This window comes from Sceloporus undulatus, chromosome 5, assembly GCF_019175285.1.
Source record: "Sceloporus undulatus isolate JIND9_A2432 ecotype Alabama chromosome 5, SceUnd_v1.1, whole genome shotgun sequence".
NCBI lineage: Eukaryota > Metazoa > Chordata > Lepidosauria > Squamata > Phrynosomatidae > Sceloporus > Sceloporus undulatus.
Window position 1 is genome coordinate 69,747,868 of NC_056526.1, and position 27,154 is coordinate 69,775,021.

Sequence of the window (27,154 nt, forward strand, 5' to 3'; positions counted from 1 at the left end):
TCCCCGGGACTCAGGGGGCACACGAAGCAGAAGAAGGAGAAAGCGAAGGAGGAGGAAGAGAAGAGGCCCCTGGCGCGAAGGCGCTTGTGAGGCAGAGGATTATGTATAGAATGGGGTCCCCTTATATAAAATGGCAATAGCAGGGTTTGCTTTTTTGGGGTGTATTTTAAAAGCCGTGGATAAAATAAATAAATAGAATCAGTGGATAGGGAAGGCTGCCTGCCTCAAGCCTTTTTGGTTCATCGTTCTTTACTGCACTATCCAGCCTTTAATACATAGAAAAATGGGGACTGAGGGCAGCCTCTTGCCTCCAGCCCTCGGAAGCCAGTCTGAGGGAGCTCTGCTTGGCAAGGCTGGCCATCCTCCTCCTCCTCCTCAGAGGGAGGCTGGGCTGGGCACCTTCAAGGTTGGAGGAGGAAAGAGCCGGGAAGCGAGTAACCTGCCCAGGGGAGCCTTCCCTGGGATTCAGGGAAGCTCTTGCGGGCGCCTCAAAGAAGGAGGAGGAGGAGGAGGAGGAGAAAGGCCAGGGCAGGCGAAGGGCCGTCTTCTGAAGGCGGGGAGAGGGGCAGGAGGAAAGAGGGAGGCGGTGGCCTCGGAGGGGAATAAGGGGCAAAGAGAACGGGACACAGAGGGAGAACCCTCCACTTGGGAATCCAGGGCTCCGGGGGCTTTGAAGTTTGGGGTGTCCTTGGGGTCCTCCCCCTCCAAGGCTCTCTTCTTGAGGCAGACTCCCTCCTTTCCTTCTCTGCCCGAAGGAGCCCCCCTCGACGGCGGAGGGGAAGCCACCATGCAGAGGTCGCCGCTGGAGAAGGCGAACGTGTTCTCCAAGCTCTTCTTCAGGTAAGGCTGAAGGAGGCGGACGAGGGATGAGGAGGAGCCGGCGCCGCCGAAGGTCGGGGAATGAATGCGCAAGAGCCCCGAAGAAATGGGGGGCTTGGCTCAAAGGGGAGAAAACATTCAGAGAACTAGGGCTGCTTCAGCCCTGAGGATGGAGGAGGCCCGGGGATGCCTCCCGGATTGGAGGACGCGTCCTGCAAAAGGAGGACAAAGCGAGAAGGAGGCGACGGGGAAGCGGAAAGAGGAATGCGCAACTTTGCGCGCCCTTTTCCCTTCAGCCCCTTTCCCGAGGCCACAAGAATAAAAACCCCTCAGGGACCCCCTCTGGGCACCTGCTTCCTCTGGATTGGAAGGAAGAGGTGATCTATTCCTGATTTTAAACACGCAACAACAACAACATCCCTCCCGACAAAGCAGTGGTTAACGCCTGGCTTCTCGCGGGGGCCGTCGAAGCGCTGGGGGCGTCCTCCTTTTCCAGGACAGGCCCTACATTGCATCCTCCCTTCCCCTGGGCCCCACAACAACAAACTCCAACTCCCAGGATTCCATAGCCTTGAGCCAAGGCAATGAAAAGCGGTGCCAAACCGGATTATTTCCCCAGTGTGGATGCAGCCCTAGCGCCATTCCTTCGCTCCTTGCTCTTGTTCCCTTCTCTCTCTTCTGGGGCAAGGGCCCCAAGATCCCCAGCTCAAGCAGATCCTCCTCCTCCTCGAGTTAACCTTTGACGGAGGCGTCTTCTTTGCTCACTTGCGGGATCTGCTCCTTGCTCATTCCGGGACAAGCCCTCGGAGGAGGGAGGAGGAGAGCTTGCTGGATGCCGGTCTTCCCGCCCGACCAGGTTCCCCTCCTAAGCCTCTTGTTTGCTCACAGAGTCAAAGAGGACCGCTATGTCCACTCCAAGGAAGCTGCATGGCAGGCTTCAGAGAGAACTTGCCTATATATACTCGACTAGAAGTCAACCTCATGTATAAGTCAAGGGGCCAAAATTATGGATTTTGATCCAACCCATGGATAAATCGAAGGGAAAACTTAGGCACATTAATGTAAAGAGGGATGAAAGAAGGAAGGAAAGGGAGAAATGTATGGTACTGCACTTAGAGTGGAAAAATGAAATGCACAGATATAGGATGGGGACACCTGGCTGAATGAAACTATGTGTGAAACGGATCTGGGAGTCCAAGTAGACCACAAATTGAACATGAGTCAACAGTGCGATGCAGCAGCTAACAAGGCCAATGCGATTTTAGGCTGCATCAATAGAAGTATAGTGTCTAGATCAAGGGAAGTAACAGTTCCACTCTATTCTGCTCTGGTCAGGCCCCACCTGGAATATTGTGTCCAGTTCTGGGCACCACAATTTAAAAAGGACATTGAGAAACTGGAGTGTGTCCAAAGGAGGACAACTAAAATGGTGATGGCTCTGGAAACCATGCCCTATGAGGAATGACTTAGGGAGCTGGGGATGTTTAGCCTGGAGAAGAGAAGGTTGAGAGATGATATGTTTAAATATTTGAAGGGATGTCATATTGAGGAGGGAACAAGTTTGTTTTCTGTTGCTCCAGAGACTAGAAAATGGAAAAATGGATGCAAGCTCCAGGAAAAGAGATTCAACCTCAACAATAGGAGGAACTTCATGACAGAAAGGGCCGTTCAACAGTGGAACACACTCCCTCAGAGAGTGGTGGAGTCTCCTTCCTTGGAGGTCTAAACAGAGGCTGGATGACCATCTGTTGGGATGCTTTGCATGGCAGGAGGTTGGACTGGATAGTCCTTGTGGTCTCTTCTGTGAAAGGAAAACAATGCCAAAGAACTTACAAAATTCCGTCAGACATAACTGTTGGTGCACATACTAAAGGTTGCATGGATGAGAGAGTAAAACAGGGTCAATGCTTCCAGGGCAGATTAAACTCTTGCCTTTCATCATCATCATCATCATCATCATCAATATATATATATACACTCATGTATAGGTCTAGAAATTTAGGTAAAAAAATTGACCCAAAAAACTTGAGTTGACTTATCCACAGCTCAATGGAAGTACTATATTTTAATTCACTATATAAAGGCAAGAGTTTAATCTACTGTCTCATCCATCCATTCTTTTGCACAAATAGTTATGCTTGCTGGAATTTTGTTAGGTTCTTTGGCATTTTCCCCCTTTGTTTCATCCTTTAGTTCCTTAAGTTTTACTCTTGACTTATCCACAGGTCATATCAAAAGCCATAATTTTAGCCCCAAAACCTGCCCTCGACTTATATATGAGTTTGACTTATAGTCGAGTATATAGAATATATATGCATGTTAATATACAGTATTTACATGGACCCATGGATAAGTCGACTCAGGTTTTTTGGGGTCAATTTTTTAACCTAAATTTCTAGACTTATGCATGAGTATATACAGTATGATCAATAAAGACATGGGACTTTATCACACGCAGGGCGAAACATCATCCAGACGTCACACAAACATGGCAGAAACATTGCAGAAGTGCCAGGGATGTAATCATCCATGGGGCTTCTAAAGTGTAATTGAGGCTTCCCGCTATGTTCCTGTCATGGAATCGTTCATGGGGAAGCTGGGAGGAGCCATTTTCTGAATAATAGGATATCCTGTTATTCAGGAAATGGCTTCCCCGTGAACGATTCCATGACGGGAACATAGTGGGAAACCTCAACTACACTACACATCCTTGGCGCTCCCACAACGTTTCTGGACCATGTGCGATAAGCTTCATGAATTCAAAGATATCGCTGTGTTAGTCTGTGGAATCAGTATGGAGAGGGATCTTGTAGCAACTTTGAGACTCACTGAAAAGAAAGACTACAAAAGCTCACATTGTCAACTTCTTTCTTTGAGTAATTAGAGTTTGTCACACTGGGGTTGATTTCGGCATTAAAGAGATATTAGATTACATTTAAAACATCCCACCAAAGCGGAAAAATGTATTGTTGCTGAAATGGCGAAAATAAAAAGGTGCGCATTTAATGGCGGGTGTTGTGCTGTGACATGTGAAATTGTTACGCATAATTATGTGATTTTTCCAGAATATTCACAGGATAACCTCCTGATCTCCTTCATGGTGCTACAAGATCTCGGTACATAATAATTACATGAGTCGGCTATTCAGTATATTATTATTATTATTATTATTATTATTATTATTATTATTATTATTATTATTATTATTATTTCAGATGATGGCAGTGGCAAACCCTCTCTGAAGAAACTTGCCAATAAAACCCCAGGTGCACCTTAGGGTTGGAATCAACCTTTATTATAATAAAACTATTATTATTATTGTGTGTCTTCAAGTCATTTCTAACTTATGGCGAACCTATCACAGGGTTTTCTTGTCAAGTTTCATCAGAGGGAGGGTTTATCACTTTGAGGCTGACAGAGTGTAGTTTCCCAAGGTCATTCGGTGGGTTTCCATGTCTGAGCAGTGATTTGAACCCTGGTCTCCAGAGTCCTATTCCAGTGCTCAAACCACTACACCACACTGGCTCTCCATCATCATCATCATATCATCATCAATCTATTATATTCATTTATATCCTGCTTTCCCCCCACAATTGGGACTCAAAGTGCCTCACAGTTTAAATACAATTAAAAATGTATAAAAATTAGCATGAAAAAAAATTAAACTATTACAGTATTTAAATCACCACAGATTAAAAGTCTAGATGCAGTTAAAAAAGACTAGATGCAATTAAAAAAGATGAAAGCACTTTAAACAGTTCAGTTAAAACTGTGCATTACCCCCAACTCATTCTTTAAAAACTTTCTGTGTTATTCAGACCAACTGAATAAAAAGGAGGATATATAGTGGTTTGACTGTTAGACTGTGACTCTGGAGAACAGGGTTGGAATCTCCACTTGACCATGAAACCTCTGGGTGACTTTGAGCAAGTCACACACTCTCAGCCTGAGAGGATAGCAATGGCAAACTGCCTCTGAAGAAACTTGCCAAGAAAACCCATTAAAGGTTTGCCTTAGGGTTGTCATAAGTCGGAAACAACTTGAAAGCACACAACAACAATGAATAAAAAAGACACCAAGGAGGGGCCATTCTGTCCTCCCTGGGAAGGGAGTTCCAGAGTCTAGAGCCAGCCATCGAAGAGGCCCTCTTTTCTCTCCCCACCAACCATGCTTGCAATAATAAAAGAAAAGGGCCTCTTCTAATAATATCAGAACCTGGGCCATCTCATACAGGGAGAATTTATCTCCTATCTTCCATCTGTCAGGGACATGAAGGTAAGACTGAGAGCAAGGAGCTCTCAGGTGTTCTCCCATCATGCCAATGCCCAGCTCAGGGCAAGCTTAATGCCAGAAGAGTGGCTCTCAGATCATGGTCCTTACAATAAATTCCCTAACTCCCCCCATAATTTCTGTTTTAAACTAGAAGTGGGAATCATGTGTCTACCAATACAGCAAGTTCCATGAACCCCAGAACAGATGGAGCATGATGGGTTTGACCTCCCCGCCCCCACTAGGCTGATTCAAGTGGTCTGGAAACATTGTACCACTAAGATCACTATAAAAATGCTTAGAAGCTCCTTTCATGAATTCAGAGTAGCTTACTCCTAAGCAAGTATGCACAGGCTATATCACAGGCAGGCTTTATTATTCTATAAAAGGATGCAGTTGCTTTGTGGTTAAGATGCGAATTCTGACGATCGTAAGGTCAGCAGGTTGGCAATTTGAGGCCTTGAGTGCCACATGGTGGAGTGAGCTCCTTTCACTAGTCCCAGTTTCTGCCAACCTAGCAGTTCAAAAGCATGCAAATGAAAATAGATAAATAGGTATGATTTCAGTGGAAAGGTAAAAGTGTTCAGTGCAGTCATGTGGGCCACATGAACACCAGAGTAGTCCTTGGACAACACTGGCTCTTTGGCTTAGTAACAGATGAGCACTGCCCCCTACAGTCAATTACAACTAGACATTCATGTCAAGGGTCTACAGGGCTCGACAGACTACCCCTAAGGAGCAGCCTGCAAGCACCCTTTTTAGCACCTGAATCCCTAGTTGGGATGAATACTGTCCATGCTTGTTGGAGGATTATAGAATTTATGGTCCAAAAATGATCACTCCAAAAGAATTCTGAACATGATAAGTTAATTAAGGAAAGCACTATCTATAGATCTTGGTAATATTGACTATATGCAACCAATATGTTGCTAAATACAAGTTCCTGGAGAGTACACAATGGTAGAGGCCACCTGTTGCTTTGAAGAGCTGAAGACATCTGGTTCGCCTCTGTGGAAATTTTGATGCTGGACTAGAAAGACCTCTGGTTTGACATAGTCCTCTAGTGTCCTTTAGATGTTTTTAAAATTTTAACAGCTGTCCTTTCCAGGCAGTTTGTTTTCTGCTTGTGTGTAAATGTGGGGCGACAGAAATACAACCCCTTGATTAGTTTTGCCCTCCAGACACACTGAACAACTAGTCTGCCCATATGTGCCAAGTTAAAGGGTGGCAAGGAACAAGATGTGACTTAAGGGCACATTTATATGATAACAATCTTTATTAACTCAAAACAACTATCATCCCCAGTTCTGTGCTCACACAATTAGAGATTAGAATCATTATTCCACACACAAATATGCATTGAAAGAAAGGGGAAAATATCCACCTGTTTACTTCTGTTTTATGATCAACTATGCCTGTATGGAAAGGCTAAAATGCATGATCAGTGAACAACATAACAGGTGCAACAACAAATCCAAATGCCAAGTACAAAACCCAAGCTAATGAAAATATAACATAAAAAATGATAAAATACAGAAAATTTAGAACCTGAAACCTGACAAGAAATAAAACTGAAGTTAATAGTAACACGTAATATGGAGTAAAATAGCAAAGATGCAAAAGTTTTTTCTGGGAAGGGGGAAACCAATGTTGACATTAGGCATGTTTCCCTGTGAAAGATATTTCATAACCAGGCTCTGCCCCAGAGATGGTCCTTTCTCTAACAGCCAATACTGAGAAGGAGGACTTCATAGGAGGTTCTCCATAGATGATCTTAAGGCACAAGTAGGCACATATGGAAGCATTCAGGATTGAGGTCCAAAGTCATGAAGAACTTTATAGATGAAAACCAGTGCTTTGAATTTCAACAAACTGGGAGCAAGGCAAGTGAAAGAGGACTGGCACAATATTCAAACTGTCATGTTCTGCAGCAGCAATAGTTTCCAGATCTTCAAAGGCAGCTCTGTATTCAACACATGGCAGTTTTCCTAATAGAAATGTACTAAATCATAGATTGCAGCTGTCCAATAATTTATTCTAGATAAGGCTATGTGTGGGATACCAGCCTAAGCTGGTAGGATGTGCCATGCAACAGAGGCCACTTTAACATCTTACTACATTATTTGATCCAGAAGTATTTCTAAACTACATACATGGTGGAATATCTCCAAAAGAAATTGATTCTCCAACATCCAGACCTAGAAACCAGCAGTGAGCTGTGCTACCATTTCATTTGGACTGAACCTTAGCTTGTTTGATATAGGCACTGCGTAATACAGAGAATAAGAGGAAACTGTGCAAACTCCAAAGCAAAAATGACACGGAACTGAAGAGGAATCCTCCATTATCACCTTCTGGAAACCGGCATTCAATTAGGTGTAGAACCAACACAAAATACTCTCACCCACACATGCATTTGAGGATACAGAGTATTTAGATCTCACCTGCATCTTCTCTGTGGTCAGGAACAGATGCAGTATCATAATCAAAAACAACAGAGAGTTCTGTGGTATTTTACTGACTAACAGATATATTATAGTACAAGCTTTTGTGAACTACAGCCAACTTTACTGGATTTGTTTTTTAAATTATAACCTGCCTTAAATCTCAGTATCATTGTTGTTGTTGTTGCTGCCATTCAAAGATATAAAGGAATTTTGTAGTACCTTTGAGAATGGAAAACATAATTTTCTAGCATACATTTTTGCAGACTTCAGGTCTAGTCATCAAATGCTTCCTTTTCTCAATTTCAAAGAGGCTACAGGATTTAAAAAAATATATATTTTAGGTGGAAACATCTAAAATGGCTATGTCTTTGAATGCTGTCATCTTCCAGAATCGTACAGTACACATGATTGGGAATGTGATTGTAGAGATAGAAATTGAGGAAAATTAAATGAAGGAAGTACTGATAGTGACAATTATATTATTAATACTGGCCATGTAAGCTGTTATTCTGTAGAGTCTTATTCATGTGTAAGTTCCTTATAGAAGCAACTGGACGTTTTTGACCAAAGTGGAACATTGACATTCAGTTCAGGTTTGTGTAAAAGTGGTATTGCACATGTGGTGTCATGGGCATTCTCTTCTGCCTTTGGTTGCACATTTGGTTGTACATTGAGCAATGTTGGCATTCAACACAAGGGTTGCATAGCTCAATAAATGTGTAACTCCACATTTGGAGATTTATGTTATGCATCTCCAATGTAGGATCTCAACTACAGTGAAATAATAATAATAATAATAATAATAATAATAATAATAATTTCTTACCAACTTCTCCCCATGGATTAAGGCAGGGCACAATGACTGACAAACAACATCAGTTAAAACAAACATGAGTGTAAAAAGACAAATAAAATGTACACTTTATTAAAACAATCCACATTTAAATTCATCATTTAAAACTCACAATTTAAAAATCATCCATTACTAAGGATTTCGTATTATGTGATATGGGAAGAGGTCAATTGGAGGGTAGGGGTGACACCATGAGTTACCACACTGGGTGACACCAGCCCTAGGGATGCTGAATTAATTGACAAAAACTCACACGATTTATTACCAGTTGACTATCCTTATTTATATTTTGTTATTAATGCCTTAGAATTATATGTTTTAAACAAGCTAACATTGACACTTACGACTTACTTGGAATTAAATCCCATTCAGTAATGTGATTTCTTTGAACAAATGTATAGTGTCCTTCCCTTCATCCTTAGAGGAATAAGACAAACCAGGGAACAGTGGATTTTCTTGGCAAGTTTAGAATGCTAAAGTCAAGGTAGGCACTTTTGCAGTAAGTCAGGTATCTAAGAATGTTTAGGACACTGAAGTCAAGACAGACATTATTGCAGTAAACAGGTATCCAAAATATGTTAACTTTTTCTATAACAAAAGACAGCAACTTCCAATCATCCAGGAACCATTTTTTCACTCCTGGGACCTACTGCGGCCTCACCAGTCTGCAGCTTTTTTGGGGAGGGTAATCCTAGCCTTTTCATCCTCTTTCTCTATCCATCCTAATATCTCTATATAGAAAATGGGATCTTTGCAAGTCTTTCCCTAGAATTGGTTGAAAAATTAAAACATAAATTTGTGTCTAGGAGTCTTTAGAAAGAATACATAAATGTCATCCTTTTCTCTATTTTGACAATTTGACTGCAGGAAGAGGAATTGTGGGGCACTCCATTTTGCCATAAAAACACTGTTCCTGGCAGGATGAAAAGCAAGGTTTTTGATTTAAAAGACTCACCATACACCTTCTCATTTGGAAACAAAAAAACTTTGGGAGCTGCATCCTTCCTGTTGGCCCAGATTTTGCCCCATGGAAAAGGTCAGTTCTAATGGATGGGGAGGAAATGTTTACATGCTACAGCTTCTCTTTTTTTAACTTCTCAAAGATGGACTACCAATTAACAATACATGTGAACATTTCCCCCTCAAAAACATAAATAATGAATTTACATAATAAACATTACACTGCATGAAACCAAAACTGCTCTTGCGTATGGGTTGATTGTTTTCATGTATACACTTTCCTTTTTTCCATTTCTAAAAATGACAACATGATGTACAATGTACAAAATACATTAATAAACTAGAATATATTTGTTGTATCATTGGCCTCAAGTAGTTTGTAGCCAACATTTCCATTCGCTATCTCTGATTCACAGCTTAAACATATTACGTTTGTGTGAAACTGAACTTGGGAGGTGAAACAGACTCCCCATTCTCTGTTCAGCCTTCTTTGTTTATATTAAACAAGCTTTTTGTCCATCAAGGATGAGCTGTCGGTTAGTCTGGATACAACTGGTCCTATGCATAAAAGGCTGAGCCAGTGTAAACCTCTTCCTGCACATGAGAGAGAATACATCTTTTAGTTCAAGTACCTTCTGAATCTCAAGTTCCAGTACTAGATATATGTAGCTGAATATGGAAGAAGGTCCTCAATGGCATCACTAGGGTTGTCATCACCTGGTGCAGTATTTTATGGTGTCACCCTGCATTGACTTCCTCCCATTCCACACCATAAAGGCATGCAGGCGAATGCCACTGCCTGTTTCTGCCAAAAGTCAGATGTTTGGGGAACAATGGTGTCATCCACCCTTAAGGTGTCACTTGATGCACTGTGCGCCCCCCCCCCCCCACCCCTCTAGTCATTCCCTGGGAGTACTGGCAGAACCATTTGAGTACATATCTTTTTTGACTCTCAACGAATACTACTAAATGGACAGTATTTTGATAATTTAGGGGTAGTTTAATAGTCACTGGGAATTTTGAAACTGATAATCTTTCACTGAGAATTAATGTTTAATGGTAGTTTGTTCTTATATACAGTCATAATGGAACTCCATTCAAAGCAAACTACTAAAGTCTCAGTGAAAGTTTCACATCTTCCTTTACTTTTAGTGGAATCTAAATGACATGTTTTTCCCTTCTGCAGGCCTATTTGTGTTCATATAAGGTAACCAAATATGTTCCTTGATCCTTTTTTAAAACCTAGATATTAGCAGAGCTCTTCTAACTTTTGTTTATATAATTGCATTTCAGTATTGCAAATGAGACCTCACAAATTTCTTACATAAATATATTAAAATAGGACTGGAAAAGTCCTAAGATTTCAAATTACTAGAAGCTATAATTGGCATTGAACTGAAACACCTGTGTTGAAAAAGAAACTGTGGGCTATATCTAATTGTTAGTTCTTACTAGAAGAGACGAGACTAATCAATGGGATTTACAAGTTTTGATTTGAGCAATTGTATTCACTTAATGAGTCTGCTTGAGCTATGACTTCCAGTCAGGATAATATTGTATGTAAGCCTCCAGTGTGTCATTTGTAGGTGGCTAGGGCAACTGGTTACTTGGAATATTGATTAGTTCTTTTGTAAGATATCCTAGTTGATTCCAGAATGTGTGTTGAAATGTATGTGGTAATCATCCTGTGCAGGAGTATTTCCTTGTTTGTTTGTAGTTCCTCATTCCTAGTTTCCTCTGAGACTGTCAGATTCTAAACTGTTAGACTGATTTCAGAAACTGTTTTTCATTTTTTTTTTTTTTTTGCCTAGCATACCTAACCGTATGCTGATCACATAAGCATAGAGTTCGAATGCAAGAACTGCAAAAATTATGAATAGCAGGGAAGTAGTTTAATGCATCAGTGTTTTTGGTGAAGTTACCATGGCAGATAAAATGAATCTATTCCTTGTTGTACTAACATCAAAGCCAAAGATACTCCCACAGTGGAAAGCTTCAGCTGGATGCATCTGTTGCAGGTAGTTTGCTGGAATGGAAAACCAGCAGTTTTATTGTTGTGTACAACCCTGCACCAGCTTCACGGAGATAAAAATATGGATGAGGATGAGGCAAACGCTTTATCTGATTACCATGCTATGCATATTAGTCTGATAACTCTATTTTATGTTAGAAATACCAGACTGCCAGTGCATCAGCTTGCATTTTGCAAGTAGTGTGCAAAATAAGACTATACATTGTCATTCCGCAAAAGCAACTGCAGATGTTGCTGCTTGGTTTATATTAATGAACTATGACTAAAATACTCTTTTAGTGTAGACTTGTTCTACCTAAAATTAGATTTGCATAGTGCAAACTTTGATACAATGAAAACTTGCTGAAGATCACTGCTTGAAATAAATTTCCCCAAACGTATAATGTATTAATCATAACATTTCATAATTGAGCTTCTTTGCTAGCTAAAGATAGCAATATACTTATGCTTTGCAGATCACGTGACAGATGTCTTTGCTTACAGCTAACATGTGCACAAGCAAAATTAATGTTTCTGATGGTCATTTTAGAAAACAAGTAGGCATTTGATGAGGTCATATATGAAATCAAACCACTGGTTTGTTGGGAGACCTGCCATGCTGCAGAAATAAAGCAAATTGACATCATTTTAACTTCATAGCTCTATCCTGTGAAATCGTGGGTTTTGTAGTTTGATGAGGTATTCAGTGTAATCTATCAGAGAGCTCTGATGCCTCACCAAACTACAAATCCCAGGATTCTGTAGGATAGAATTATAGCAGTCAAAGTGGTGTCAAACTGCTTTATTTCTGCAGTGTAGATAGAGCCACAGTTTACTATAATGGATGGAAGTTATCCATTTGTTTATTTGGCCAGCTTCTGTACTAGTGTTGTGAAATACAGAATCATTCTTGTTGTGCCAAAAGAAGGGTGGGTAATAAAATTACTTTTCTCTCCGCTTGAAAAGTGTGAGATAATGACATTGTCTTGTCTCTCACAATGGCCAGGGATCAGCCATTCCAATCAGGGACGGGAAATTCCTTTTGAAGCTCGTTCTTCCAAATGTCAGTGCTTTATAGCATCATTGCAGTAAAACCGCAGGGGTGCAAGAGGGTGTGAATTTTCGCACACTAGTGAAGCTGTTTTGCCAATGAGGTGTTGAGATTGTGTATTGTTGTTCTTTTTGTGATGAGTGGATTCAAATTTGCTAAGGTAAAACAGAAACTGTCACACAAGGGAGGGGGAGGAAGAGGTAGTTTGGTGTAGTTTATGAGGAAGAAGAGTGAAGAAGAAAAACTGGGATCCGTTTTGTCTACGAGTCCCATAGCTAGAAGGGGGATTGTGGGAGCTGTCCAAAATTTTTCCCGGCTTTGTTTTTCTTTTTCTACCCTGCTCTCTCCAGCACAAACTAAAATGCACTGAACTCAGTGAAGTTTGCAAAGTTCCAGCAGCCCCTACCTGGTTTAGCCAGTGCTGAGAAATGCTGGGAGCTGCAGTACTCCAACTACATCCAGAACTTGGAAGTCATGCAGGGTCAGTCAGACCTGGTTAGTACTTGGATGTGAGACTGCCAGGAGATACTAGGTGTCGTAGGCTAGCTTTCAGAGGAAGGAACTGGGAAAATCACCTTTGAGGATTCCTTGCCTAAGAAAAGGTTAGGAAATTCACAGGACCCCCCATACATTGATGGGCTTTTTGAAGGTGAAGAACACACAGTTCTCTCTCAGCCCCTGTAGCCTGGTCCTGTGGCATATCCTACCCGAGGCACCAGAGGGGGAGCAAAGGGAGAGTCCTAGAGTTGGAAGGGTTCCTCAAGGGCCATCCAGTCCCACCCCATTCTGCCATGCAGGAATACAGAGAATCCTAGAATTGGAAGGGCCCCTCAAGGGCCATCAAAGATCCAGTAGCTTAACAAAAGACCAGCTCCTGGAAATGTTAATAAAAGGGGGTAAGAAATATTAAATCTTCCATGATTACCTGCTTCTGATTTATGGCAACCTTATCTTGAAGTCTTCTTGGCAAGGCTTGTTCAATGGGAGGAGGCTTAGAAAGTGGGACTTTTGCTCATGGTCATTTCCCTCTCCTTCTGCCCTCCCACTCAAATTATCACAGAAGAGAATGGGGGTGGGGATGGGGTGAGGTAGCAATTCTCTTTACCAAGCAGAAATTCTGCCATGGATCCCAGTGGTCATCTAGTCCATCTCCTTCTCACATGAATACCTAAGATTCTAGAGTTTGAAGGGACCCCATTGCCTTTCCCTGAGGCTGAGAGCCTGTGACGTCCCCAAGGTCACCCAGTGGGTTTCTATGGTGGATTGGGAGGCTAGGGTTCTAATCCCTGCTCAGCCATATACACTGGTGCCTCGGGTTACGAAATTAATTCGTTCCGCCATTCCTTTCGTAACCCGAAAATTTCGTAACCCGAAAAGGCTTTCCGTTAGCACTGGAAAGCCTATAGCTGCACTTTGCAGCATTTGAATTTCGCGCCGAAATGAATTTCGTAACCCGAAAAATATTTCGTAACCCGAAACAGTTTTTGCCAATCCAACTTTTTCGTATCCCGGAAATTTCGTAACCCGATCATTTCGTATCCCGAGGCACCAGTGTAAACCCACTGGATGACTGTGGTTAGGTCCATTCACTCAGCCTCAGGGACATTATGAACCATCCTTGCCAAGCAAACCCCATGATAGGTTTGGCTTAGGATCACTAGGAGAGAATATGACTTTGAAGGCTGTTGCTGCATGCCTTTGAGTCATTTTCACCGCATGACAACCCTAAAACAAATCAATCATAGGGTTTTCTTGGCAAGACTTCTTCAGAGGGTGTTTACCTTTCTCTTTCCCTGAGGCTGAGAGAGTGTGACTAAGACTATTGTGTGCCTTCAAGGTGTTTTTGACTCATGGCGACCCTAAGGCAATGTCCCTATCAGGGAGTTCTCTTGGCAAGGCTTGTTCAGAGGTTTTTTTTGTTTTTTTTTTGTCATGGCCTTCCCCTGAGAGGCTGTGACTTTGAAGACAGTTGTTGTGATTGTATGCAGTGGCATTTCCAGCTGGGGTGTCACCTCGTGTGGGAGGTGGGACTTCCAAGGGGTGAGGCTTATGGAGGTGCTGCTGGATTTCAGAGCAAGGAACTGTCAAAACAACTTATGACTCAGTATTCCTTGACTAAGAGGATGTACAGACAGCTTGTAAGGGGAGGCTGTATACCGCCCCTAGAAGTGCTGGGTTGAGGATGCGGCGACTGCATGCCACACCCCAACCTGGTGCAAAAAGTACCTGCAAGTGGTGGGTTCTTTTTATGCCCCAGAAAGGGCATCATAATTGTGGTTGCATGGCTTTTGGATGCCCTTTTGGCGCTGCATCATCTAGGTGCAGTGCCAGGGCTGTACCATGATGCCACATGCCATCTAGAAGGGTGCGTAGTGTCATAGCACAAAAGGGCAGAGCTACAGCGTCCAGCGTGTGGACGCCATGACATGGCTCTGCCTACAGGCTGACACAAAGTGCTGGTTTGTAGAGCCCCTAAGAAAACCTAATTGTGTTGAACTACAACTCCTTTCATCTTCAGACAGTTTGATGCCTCATCTTGTAGTTGTTGTGTGCCTCCAAATCGTTACCAATGTATGGTGATTCTTAGGCAAACCAATCACAGGGTTTTCTGGGCAAGTTTCAGAGGGGTTTTGCCATTTACATCCTCTGAAGCTGAAACAGTGTGACTTGTCCAAGGTCTCCCCATGGGTTTGCATGACCAAGATCGAATTCAGACCCTGGTCTCCAGAGTCCTACTGTTGCTTTCAGAGACCATAACTCTGTGCATTAATCTTATGCATGCAAGTAGCACAGGGGCCAATTAGTTTGTGTAAGATTAAATTCAACATTCCTTAATCTGAAAAGGGTGTACACAAAACTATCTTAACATACTCCACATACAATTGATTTTAGCATGTACAGTCAAAGGTTTTCTTGTTATAGATTTAGTTCTACATTACCAAAGGAAAGTAAAAACGTGTCTAGAAAAGAAAATTGCATTGGTATATAGCATTACTCATTGGTCAACAAACAAAGTAAAACAAAACACTGATTCCTTGTCTAGTTTTTTCTATGAATATGTCTTATAACGGTTAGCTGTTAAGTTCCCGGAGCTTTAAGCAAAACATTGATTCTTCCTTTATAAAGGACTCAGGCTGCATTAGTACAGCTAAAGCTTTTCATTGTCAGATAGTAATTGACATTTGGAAAGAAAAATACAGTATTGTGCATATTGATATTTTTGTAGCATATTTTCAAATGGCTTATTACTTAGATTAGCCTATACCACTTCAGATTTTGATGATAGATTTAGTAGCCATTTATAAAACAGTTCTTGAGAGGTAATGGGCAGTGAGAATTCTGAGTAGTGGCCTCTGTTCTCCTATGTAAAATAGTTGGCTAGTATATCATTTTTTCATATAATTATACATTTGGAAAGGACCAAAAATGCTACTTGCTTCAGTCTATCACCTGTCATGCACTTCCTCCTTTCCCCCCATATAACATTCTGTCCCGATCCAGACCTCAGTGTGCTACAAGTGGTCTCATAGAATAATCTTGAATAGAATATTCAAGAGTCTCATAGAATAATCTTGAATAGAATAATGACTTAATTTAAGCAAACAGAATCTTCCATAATTCCTTGAATATCCCTTAGGGAATATGGGGAAATCAGAATATGCTTTGTGCATAATAGAAACCCACCGTGATAAACCAGAATGACCAAATTGACCAGTGTTAGCCTGTAATGCTTTGTATATCTGAAATGCAGGCTTGGGAATTACCAAACCAATGTGAATATGTTTAGTATAATTCTTCTGTTTATAAGACCAATAAATCTGAGAGTACTGGGGTAGCTGCTAGAGAATGAATGTTATAGGAAGAAGGGATACTTACAGTTGGTACATTTAATTGTGATATTCCCAGAGCTAAAACTACTGCTGTAGTGAAGATGAAGGCTTTCATGGCTGGCATCCATAGTTTTTTGTGAGTTTTTCAGGCTATGAGGCTGTGTTCTAGAAGAGTTTATTGCTAATGTTTTGTCAGTAACTGTGGCTGGCATCTTCAGAGAAATCTTTATCTGAACATGCCAGATACAGCTTCTGGTGAAACGTCAGGAATGAACTCTACTAGAATACGGTCTCATAGCCTGAAAAACCCACAAAAAACTTTACTTTTTATTGTTCTCCACCTATGAATTGAGCTCCTTTCATGTCTGATGTAGCCATTTCCTAACGTATGCATTAGGGTTAGAATTGCTACCTTTGGACAAAGCTTTGACATAAAGCATCCTGAGTTGCATGAATTATTTCCATAAACTAACCAGGGGCCACCAGGCATTAGATCAAGCATCAGTCCATGGGCCATCACTTTGTGTAGCACTGGTGTGGAAAATCAAGTTAGAAACTGATAGGATGCTTTCAAATTGAGTTTTTATTGAACTCTTTCCCTGCTTAATTCACAAGAATTTATCTATGGTCCCATTAATCATATTTTCTATTGTAACCCCGCTATATTTTTATAGAAATAATGACCACAGATGATTTACTTCAAAATAGTTAAAGGCTGTCTATATCTTGGCTCAGTAATTAATCAAAAGGGAGATTGTAGTTAAGAAATTAGAAGAAAACTAGAATTTGGAATGACAGTGACATATAACGGAATAAAAGTCAGGATTATCCATGCTGTAGTATTTCCAGTTTCTATGTAAAGTTGTGAAAACTAGTAAGTGAAGAAGATGAACAAAAAGAAAATCAATTCATTTGAAATGAGGTGGAAGAGGAGAGTTTTATGGATGCGATGGACTGCCCAAATTACCAATAAATGAGTCCTAGAGCAAATGATTCCTGAACTTTCCTTAGAAGCCAAAATAGCCAAAGTGAGGCTTTTGTGAGATGACATGGACTCATTAATAAAGATTATAATGCTTAGTAAAGTGGGAAGCAGTAGGAAAAGAGGAAGACCTCAAATACAGGTGGACAGATTCAGTCAAAGAGGCCATGGCCATTAATTTGCAGGATTTGAGCAGGACAGTTTATGACAGGGTCTCTTAGAAGTCTCTCATTCATAGAGACATCATAAGTTGAAGCTACTTTGATGGCAGTTAACAGCAAATATTTCTCCATTGCTGCTTAGATGCTTTTCTTGCCCAAGAAAATTGATTAAAGAGGGAAAGATAGCTCCACAGTGCTTTTTGTCAGACAGTTTTAGGAGTCATCTATTTGGAAACAACCCTACTTATTAGAGCAGGCCCCAAGTGATCTGCTGTGGACATGATGATTCCTCCAAGTTCCTCCCTTGGAACACCCTTCTAAGAGAGGGAATGGCTGGCACTCCGCTTCATGTCCTTCCATCAGTAGGTAAAGTCCTTTTTATTCAAGCTAGTGTTTTGAAATTGACTGACTGCTTAGAAAGGAGTGTTAACTGGGTTGCTGTACTTTTTATAGATGTACTTTGAAATAAAATTTAACTCAGTGTGTTTTAATATTATTATTGGTTTGAGCTTTAACAAGACAACATCTTTGTGATTTTATTTCTTCCTTTTTTAATCCTGTTGTGAGCTGCCTGGAATCCTAGTTTGGAGGCACAAGAAGGATAACATTAAATAAATACACAAATAAACTAAACCTGACTTTGACTGGTAGCTGAATATCATTTAAAAACTGTGACAAGATTGTGTCTTTGATTTCACTTGAAGTTTCGGCATACTCTCTCTCTCTTTCTCTGCATGCACACATGCATTGTGTACATTGTATGCAGATAATAGGTCATAAGACACATTCACCTTTGTTCCATTCCTCCCCCCCCCCCAAGATCTGCTACCTAAATAGTTGCCTCACTCTGCCATTTGGCCCAGCAGGTTACGATGACATTGGGCTGAAGCAGATGAGCCAAAAAGAGCGGCCAGAGGCTGCTCCAGCTATGATTGCTCTGGCACTGTGGTGACCATTCCCAAAGTGGTCCTCCACTGCCGTCCCAAACAAACTGCTGGTTGGAATGGATTTAATCAGCTCTTTTTGCCAGTGGCTTCGGGCTGCCTTAGGCAGCCTCGGAATCACTTCCAGCCTTGTCAGGGCATGTGTAATCTAAGCACCATGCCCCCGAAGTGTCTGGAAGTCACTGTATTTGGCCAGTCTGTTTCGAGCCATTGAAAACTAAACTGGACTTAATCAGAAGTAAATGTGTGAACTATCTCCTTGTTCAATTTGTTGTGAAGCATCAGGCATAGTATTATAAAGAAGAGACATTGACTATAGCTAATCTTGGGATATATCAGCATTAATGTATGATAAATTCTGAAATGTAGGCATGGAAGTCCCCATAGCTATGCCTTTAAGGAGTGAGAAAGTTTGGGAAGCTGTATTGATCCATGTCTACAATCCAGTAGTAGCAGTTTTTATCTGCACCAGGAACAAATTTTTGCAAAGCTAATGGGTCTTGATTATCCATTCACCAAAAACTGTGCCTTACAACAGAGATAACACAATAATACTGTATATAGTTGCTGGAATAATCCATTTCCTCAAGATCTACTTTGAGACTTGAGGCTTAGCTGTGTGGAAACAGGGAAAGCCCAAGAGATATGGTATACTGTCTGTGGTAATCAGTACGTCCCAGGGTTTCTTCCCTGCAACCCCTGGCTCCATAACCCAAATGGATATCAGATATTTTAAAAGGATGACCAAGGCAGGAAATTGCTAACTAATTTGCCATCATACCATATATAATTTAGAGCACTGATGAGAGTTTATGTTAAAACTCCAATCTTGTTAGAATTAGGTTTCCTCATTCACCATTTCCTAGGAAAACATTGCTGCACTTTTTATGGATCAGGTTCTGTGAATTAAGATCTGGCACAATAGCATTCCTGGCACACTTCTTTCTATTCCAAGCATTTTCATCATCCTGAAGAAAGGGGAAGCTATCAGTTTGCCTGCATTACTTTTCTGACAATTAATTATTCTTATGTTAGGACAGCCTTCCAACAATCATTATGTCAGTCATGTGAAGTTTCATACTTAGCACTGATTATTGGTTCTCAGAGAGAGAGAGAGAGAGAAATTGACCCAGCTGGGATGAGAGAGACTTGCAGCTGCAAATGTCACAAGATAAAACCCTAAAGAAGAGGAGGAGGAGGAGAAAATAGAATGTGTTTCAATTTGTTACACAGCAGGATCCTCTGTTCTATTTTTAAGATGTGCATGTGGAGAGGGCTCATCATTGGCAGGCAGGTCATTATTAATTTTACCTACTTGCAGGTATGTTTTTATAAAACAATGAAAACAGACAATACCTTGCATTAAAATAACAATCACAACCAGCAAAACTGTGTCAAAATAATAACTGAAGCATTACAAAGCTGATTTTTTAAAAAATAGAATAAACATAATTAATATGTCAAGCAACTGAAAAAAAATATATGTAAGACTCTATTAAGTGAATGCCAATGTGCCTATAATGTTTCTTAACTTTTCTGCCCCTTCATTATATCACTTTAAAATCAAAAGCTGTGGAGATACGTTAGGACATAGAGTATCACACACATTGCATATACAGGAAAGCACACCAAAATGACCAAAGGAGTGGAGCAGCTTGCCTATGAAGAGAGATTTCATTGTTTATGGTTGTTTACTTTAGGGAAAAGACAAGTAAAGGGAGACATGACAAAAATGTATAAAAGTGTGTGATTCTCATAACCTTAGAGCGCAAGGACATACACTGAAAATGTTTCAGTACATAGCATGGTTAAACAGATCATAGTTAAAGTGTGGAATTCTCTGCTACAAGATAGAGTGATGATTACTGAAAGAGAGTATACAGTTGTCCCTCCATATTTGCGGCTTTGATATTTGCGGATTTGATTATTCACGGATTTCATTAATATGTTCTCTCTAGGACTGTCTAGGTCTTCCAGTGCAACTCTGTGGTCAACTTTAACTAAAAGTTGCACTGAAAGACCATTTGTAGCTACTCCAGTGCCATTCTATGGTCAGTGTATGTTGGACATTGACCACAGAGTTGCACTGGAGGACCTAGAGATTCCTAGAGAGATGTCCTTCAGGTAAAAACATGGTGTTTTTGTTATTTGTGGTTTTTCCATATTCACGGGGGTCTTGTTCCCCTAACCCTAGCGAATATGGAGGGACAACTGTAAATGTTTCCTAAGCCCTCTGAGGGTAGGATGTTCTACCTCCTGCTGCAATCTAGATTCTCCAGCCAGGCCATCACAACTGCTGTCAAAGGGCTTGAGAACATAGTCAGGAGGAGATTTCTCCCATCTGTTATGCAATTATCTACAAATATAAATTCTCTTGTAAACAAAATGTGTATTTAGAAATCCTCTTTATGGTCAGTGTAGCTAACTTCCTATGTATAGGACAGATTGCTTGCAGACTTTGGTATTCCTGGGAGAGTTCAGCTACAATAGTTGTCTTAATTTTTCATGTAAGCACGTGTTTTTCTCGATCATTTGCTAGAGTTTTGATTGGTAATTTCTAAGGGGAATCAACTATATAGTAATCATGATGGTCCAATTTTGCGTGATAATTTTTGCAAAGGATCAGCTCCCCCATCCTAGTATGTGGAGGAGGTGACTTAAGATCCAATCCTATTCTGGAGTCCATGTTATGTAGGATGGAGGTTGAGAAATCCTGGAACAGGCAGCACCAAAGATAGCAATAAAAGAAGGAAATGTTTCAAAGAAAAGAAAACTCATAGCTGTAAAGCAAATAAGAGAAAAGTTAAGACAATACCCCATGTACGTGGGAGCCTTGTATCATTCTTATGAGTGGTATTTTGTTACCAGACAGTGAAAAGAAGAGGTGGAACTTGTTTTCCTTCTTTTACCTATATAACTCCCTTGTTCCCTGCTGAGTTCTCTGAGTATGTGCCCATAATAACATCCCTAGTCATTGGCAAGACTCTGATGGCACTGATGTTTTCTCCATTAAAAAAGTTTCTTTTAATGCCAGCTGGTAATCTGAAGAAATATGCTATTTTAATGCATTAAAGACAATCTTTGCATCCGCCCCCCCCCCCCCCCCCCCATGTGTGTCTGTCTTTGATTATTTGATTTGCCATTGGTACAAGGACCAAGAAAAAGAAATAAGTAAATGTAGGGCTGATATTTATAATTCTTTGCCAAGGGTGAAATTTAGAGAGTAATTGACACAGTGATATAATGCTGGTTGTTTCCTCTCTCACCACCTCATAATATCCAGCCTCCTAATGTCATTATCTCTTGAATTAGAATTGTGCCTGATTTCGTATTACAAAACAGTAGAGGTACATCATTAACTCTTTACTTTTCTTTTGCTTAGCCTTGTATTTACACTGGAGATATGCTCTATAAAAGTATCATCCAATTCATGTTCTGGGGTCATTCATGTTCTGAGGCTTTACTTTTAGAATCAATGGGAACTGTCCATTAGGAATGGACCTTGGAACTAAAAAAATCTAACTTTCCTAGTTAGACTGTGACTAGCAGGGGGAGACATTATAACTGGGACCATGATGGAGTCAAAGTTTTAAACCCTTTGCAAACCAAGTGATAAATGTAACATTTAGTTTCACATTTAGTGTAGCTATGCCTGGGCAGCAGATTGTACCTTTTCCTCATCCGCTCCCCTATCTCAAACAAAAGATAATAGTAGTGAGTCTCTGCTCCTGATTTTTGGTATAAACCTGAATGTTTCTCTGCAGAAATAGAGATGACTTGTTACATAACGACAAGCAGCTTTTAAACCATGATTGCACTAGGAAAGAAGAGACATTGGCCATATTCACTGAATGATGCTGCCTCTGACCCATAGCTGCGCTGTCCCTGCCTGACTCATTCCTTTTCATTGATGGAGGAAACCACCGCCGCCCATTTTTGCCCAAAGATAGGTGTTTGAGGAGCAGTGGTGTCACACTCCCCTTAGGGTGTCACCTGGTGCGGTCCGCACCCCCTTAGTGACACCACTGGCAAAAGGAACAGGTACTTGGACCACAAAACTGGCAAGGAAGGAGTCCACCTTGTGGCTGAATAAGCAATAAATGAACAAAGCTTACTAGAATTTAGGACATACTTTGGCATACTAAATCATTTTCACCTGGAGTGTCTGCCTTTTTAGAAATCTTGCACATTGTGGAATAGGCAAAGAGGTGAGAAGATCATTCCAAGAATCGCATATGACTTTAAATGTCCAGAGCAATGTGACTACAGTGGTACCCCGGGATACGAAATCACCGCGTTACGAAATTTCCGGGATACGAAAAAATCCCATAGGAAAAAACTGTTTCGGGTTACGTTTTTTTTTTCGGCTTACGAAAAAAATTTTGGTGCTTTTCGGCGCTTTTTCACATGAAATCGCGGCTTTTAGCGCTAGCGCCTATGGCTTTTTCGGCTAGCGAAAGATTTCGGGTTACGAATGGCGCCGCGGAACGGATTACATTCGTAACCCGGGGTACCACTGTATTTCTATTCCACAGTAGAGAAAGGACCTTTTACTGTTAAATTCCATCTTATGGAATAAGGGTGGTTCTGTTCCTGTACATCAGCAAACAATCTGTTTTTGTTAATGTGCATATGACTAGAAGGTTTTGTGTTTTTTTTGTAAGAGTATTCCTTTACAAAGCATGAAACCCCCTGCTTCTCTTTTATCAAATACAATTTAGTAGAGTAATAACAACATGCCAGCATCATGCCTATAGCTGTGCCTGTCCAAACTTGTTATGTTATAATGGGACAATATATGTTAGGCACATAATTTGATGTACATCCAAGTTCTACATCAAATTGCTTGTGAAACTACAGTCTTGGATGAATTGGGAGGGAACATAGTGTGTTCCTAGGTAGATGTAAGAGTCACTTCGTAATTAATTTGTCTTCAAGCTGGCAACTGTCTAGTTATATTCTAATGATGGAGGGAAACAAAGACAGTAACAATTAAGTGGAGAATGATGCTATAAAATATATGTAATGAAATGGTTAAGGCTAATTTATGCCCTTCCCAAAATATTGCTGAAAGTCTTAGTTTTATGTGCTGGCACCATGTTGGGGAATTACAGTGGAGTAAATTGGACATGTACCATTACAACTCACTTTTTTGGTTGCTGTGGAATTAGGAATTTAGTTTTGATCATGCAACAAACAGAGGCATAGCTGTGTTAGTCTGGCATATGAGTATGCAAAGGGATATTGTAGCATGTTTGGGACTCTCAAAGGTAGTTTAAAGGTGCTACAAGATGCCTTTGCATACATACAACAACCAAACTACCATTCCACAAAACTTACCTTGTAAGCAACATAGGCCTTCAACATGGCTATTTCGATATTGCTGGAGAGTGAGAGCTTCAGTGGGGACATGCCCAGCTATTTTTCTGTATTTGGATAGCTGCGAGAATATCATCCGTAGGACCTCCCAAAGACCCTTGTATGTCCCTCTAGATGCTGTCTACAGCACTCCAGCTACAGGAGAATACCCACTGATTCCTGTGCTGTTTGACAACATGGAAATGACTCTGTGTGCAAGTGTATATGTGCACATATACAAGGTGGGTTTTATTGGATGGTATGACATCAGGAGATGTAGTTCCATGATGCATGTACATCTCTTTATTTTGTCTTCATTTTGCATTAGTTGCAGAAGCATATCATGTATTGCCTATATCTGTTTTATAAATGCTGCCATTATGCAGTTGCTTTTGTTATAGGAAATGTTAGAACATTTCCATATTTGAAGGACATGGATTATACTTTTTTTTTGTACAGTGTCAACAGCTAACATGTTCCTCCACCACCTTTCATCCTTTTACAATTATAATACAACTACACACAGATATTTTAGTTGCATAATTATGAATTATATTTTAGGCTTTATGTATAAAATTTGTAAAATAGCTTGTTTTACATTCAAAGAATTATGCAGCTAAGGACTTGGTCATGCTCAAAAGTGACAGTGATGTTTCTTTCTTTGAGGAATAAATCTCCCATACTTTTGAACATCAGCTCAATTTCAAAACTAGTTCGTCACTCAGAATTAGTATTTGTCCTGTGTTTGTCTGAGAAAGTCAAGGGCTTGCTAATCCAAACTAGTTGCATAAGAAAATGTTTTCTTTCTGTTCTAGTCTATATGTTTTCTATGCTTGAAGATTAATTTCGGAAACTTGTTATTGTTTATTAGGTGGACAAAGCCTATTTTGAAGAAAGGTTACAGACAGCGCCTAGAACTATCGGACATATATCAAATCCCTGCCACAGATTCTGCAGATAATCTTTCTGAAAAATTGGAAAGGTATGTATTAATGTTATTCTATGTTTTCTAAGGCAAGCAACTATAGAGGTTCAATGACTATTAGAAGCAGTTCAGTACAGAAGATGTACAGTAACCCCACAGATCTGGACTGGTATGTGCTTCATGTAGGAATTGGTATCAAGTGCACTGTAATTCAATTTATTTACTCAGGTGTAAGTCCTACTTGAGTTACTGTATACTTCAGCATCAGTTCTTCCACAGAACTAATTGGTTTGGTTAATCAACATTTCAGACTTCTTCTTCATTAAGGCATGCACAGGATAATATTATAAATCTCTTGTCCATATTGTTTTACAATAGTCCATACATTTTCAGATTATATATTCTATGTAATTGTGAAAATTGCTTTCTTTGACAATTTTTAAAATGGCACCCCTTTTAAAGCATTTCCAAAAGGGTAGTTACATTAGTTTGTTTCAACAGAAACAGTAGAGTTACAACAGAAACAGTACAGCAGAACATAATGGCTCACTTGAACAAAATACAGCACAATAGGGAAAGCACAAGACGTGCCTAAACCAAAAATTAGCAGTTATGAGAGTATTAGGCCATGTCTACATAGGCTGTTTAAACCTGTTTCTTCTTGCCTTGGCCATGACCTGTTTTCATGACGTGGGACCAAAATCCTGATTTGACTGCAGACTGTCTTCACCACGTGAGGCCAGTTCGGCACTGAATCTTGGTCATCCCTGCCTTAACCCTGTTTAAAATAACTTTCCTTTTGCTCTGGAATTTTCTGGAAAATCTGGACCACTCTGGAGTGATTCCAGGTGGCTGTTTACATAATGTCCCACTGTGCTGATTGGCATTGCTGCTGCTGGCACAAGTTGCTCCCAGTCAGGTCACAACCAGACGTTCAACCATGTGATCGATGCTGTGCCTCTTTTTCAACCCCATAGGGAGTGATTTATGCCAGTGGTAGACAGCAACCTGGCATCACCTCCGAGTGCCCAGGTAATGGGGGAATTCGGGGATATTTTGAGGTCAGAATACTCTGGGAACAGCCCAGAATTTTCTGGCTAATGTAGACCTGTCCTTAGTAAAATAAAAGCTTCCTCTCAGAAATGGTTGCTGGGAATATTCTTTATTCTTGGAAAAATTCCCTCCCCCCCCCAAAAAAAAAACAGATATGATCTGGAAATATGTTGTGCCATTTATATGTTTTGATTACATCATTCTTTATGTTACATATGCTTTGAATACATTATTCTGTTCATACAATACTGCCTGTTTTTTGGTTTCGGCACTTCTGGTACCTCTATTGTGGTTTGAGGATACTGACATCATAGCAATGACCTCTTGTAGAATTTCTCAAAAATGCCATCATGAGCCAAAAATGAACTGTTAATCTTTATCACAAAAGATTTATTACATTCACAGAAAAAATAGTATTTATTATTTAGAATATTTATAACTCAACTTTCAGCTAGGAAGGTTCCCAGAGCAGCTTGCAGCAGGACATATAGTTCTCCATATCATCTTCTGTGCTAAATTTAAAATCTCTCTAATAAAGAATTCCTATGAAAATACATTTGAACTTCACTCAAATGTATTCATTCTAAGAATTTTTTTTAAAAACTTAGTCTTAATTTTTCTTTCATAAAGGACTAGCGCTCTCCCCTGAAATATAGTATTAAAGCTTAGGCACTTAGCCTCCCGTGTGATAAACTCAAGGTGGATACATTCAGAGTATTAGGGACTTTACTGTTCAGCTCTTATATGATTGGGACTAATGGTATTCCTGATCTAGTTGGTTCTTCCTTCCTTCAGTTGAAAGCCTTGCATTAGGATATTGGAGAGGGGGGAGAGAAAAAAATGAAAGAAAGAAACTGAACCCATATTCTAAACTGGGGCAGGCAAGTGTGGTGGATACAGTTGACAATATCTTTACCCTGTGGTCCTCCCCTTCCCATTTCTACCCCTCAAATATCCCTTGGAAGTTTTCCCTTTTCTGGAATTTTAAACCAAATTTAAGTGCTTTTGTGGGGGGTTGGGTTTAGGGTCTGTTGTGTTTGGAGCTAAATTGGTTATAAATTGGAGGTATTTTTTATCTCAGTTACATTTGGGGGTGGGGGCTGTGAGTTTCTGGGACCTTGAGTGCACACAAAGGGGGTTTGAGGTGGCGTGAAATAAGTGGGCTGCACTCTTCCATCCCTGTCCTTAAGTGCTCTCCCTGTATTAAATGCTTCCAGTACCCCAAAGTTAGAATAAGCTAATTAGAAAAAGTAGTATCACCTCAAAGTAACAGACATTTGTAGAATTCTTAGAAATCTTAACATAATTTGGTTAAGACTAATTGCTCACTGGACATTACTCACTGGATTCCTGCCTGAGGTATAACCACATATATATGCAGCCATCTGTTTATCCTGTTAATTAATAAAAAATATGGGTTGATAAGACTCCAGACTCCAGGTTTTTACCATCTTCCATCATCTAAGTGACCTTGGCTTTATTTCAGAATTT

The 27,154-nt window shown here is 40.4% G+C and overlaps 1 protein-coding gene across 1 annotated transcript in view; it reads left to right on the forward strand.

Moving 5' to 3' along the window:
- The first annotated feature begins 681 nt into the window (after window positions 1-681).
- Window positions 682-27,154, forward strand: part of CFTR (CF transmembrane conductance regulator) — a 120,690-nt gene continuing 94,217 nt past the window's right edge. Inside the window, exons 1-2 of the mRNA XM_042470394.1 lie at window positions 682-840; window positions 24,557-24,667. Coding sequence (XP_042326328.1) covers window positions 788-840; window positions 24,557-24,667 — 164 coding nt within the window. The 5' untranslated portion in view covers window positions 682-787. The remainder of the gene's footprint in view (window positions 841-24,556; window positions 24,668-27,154) is intronic.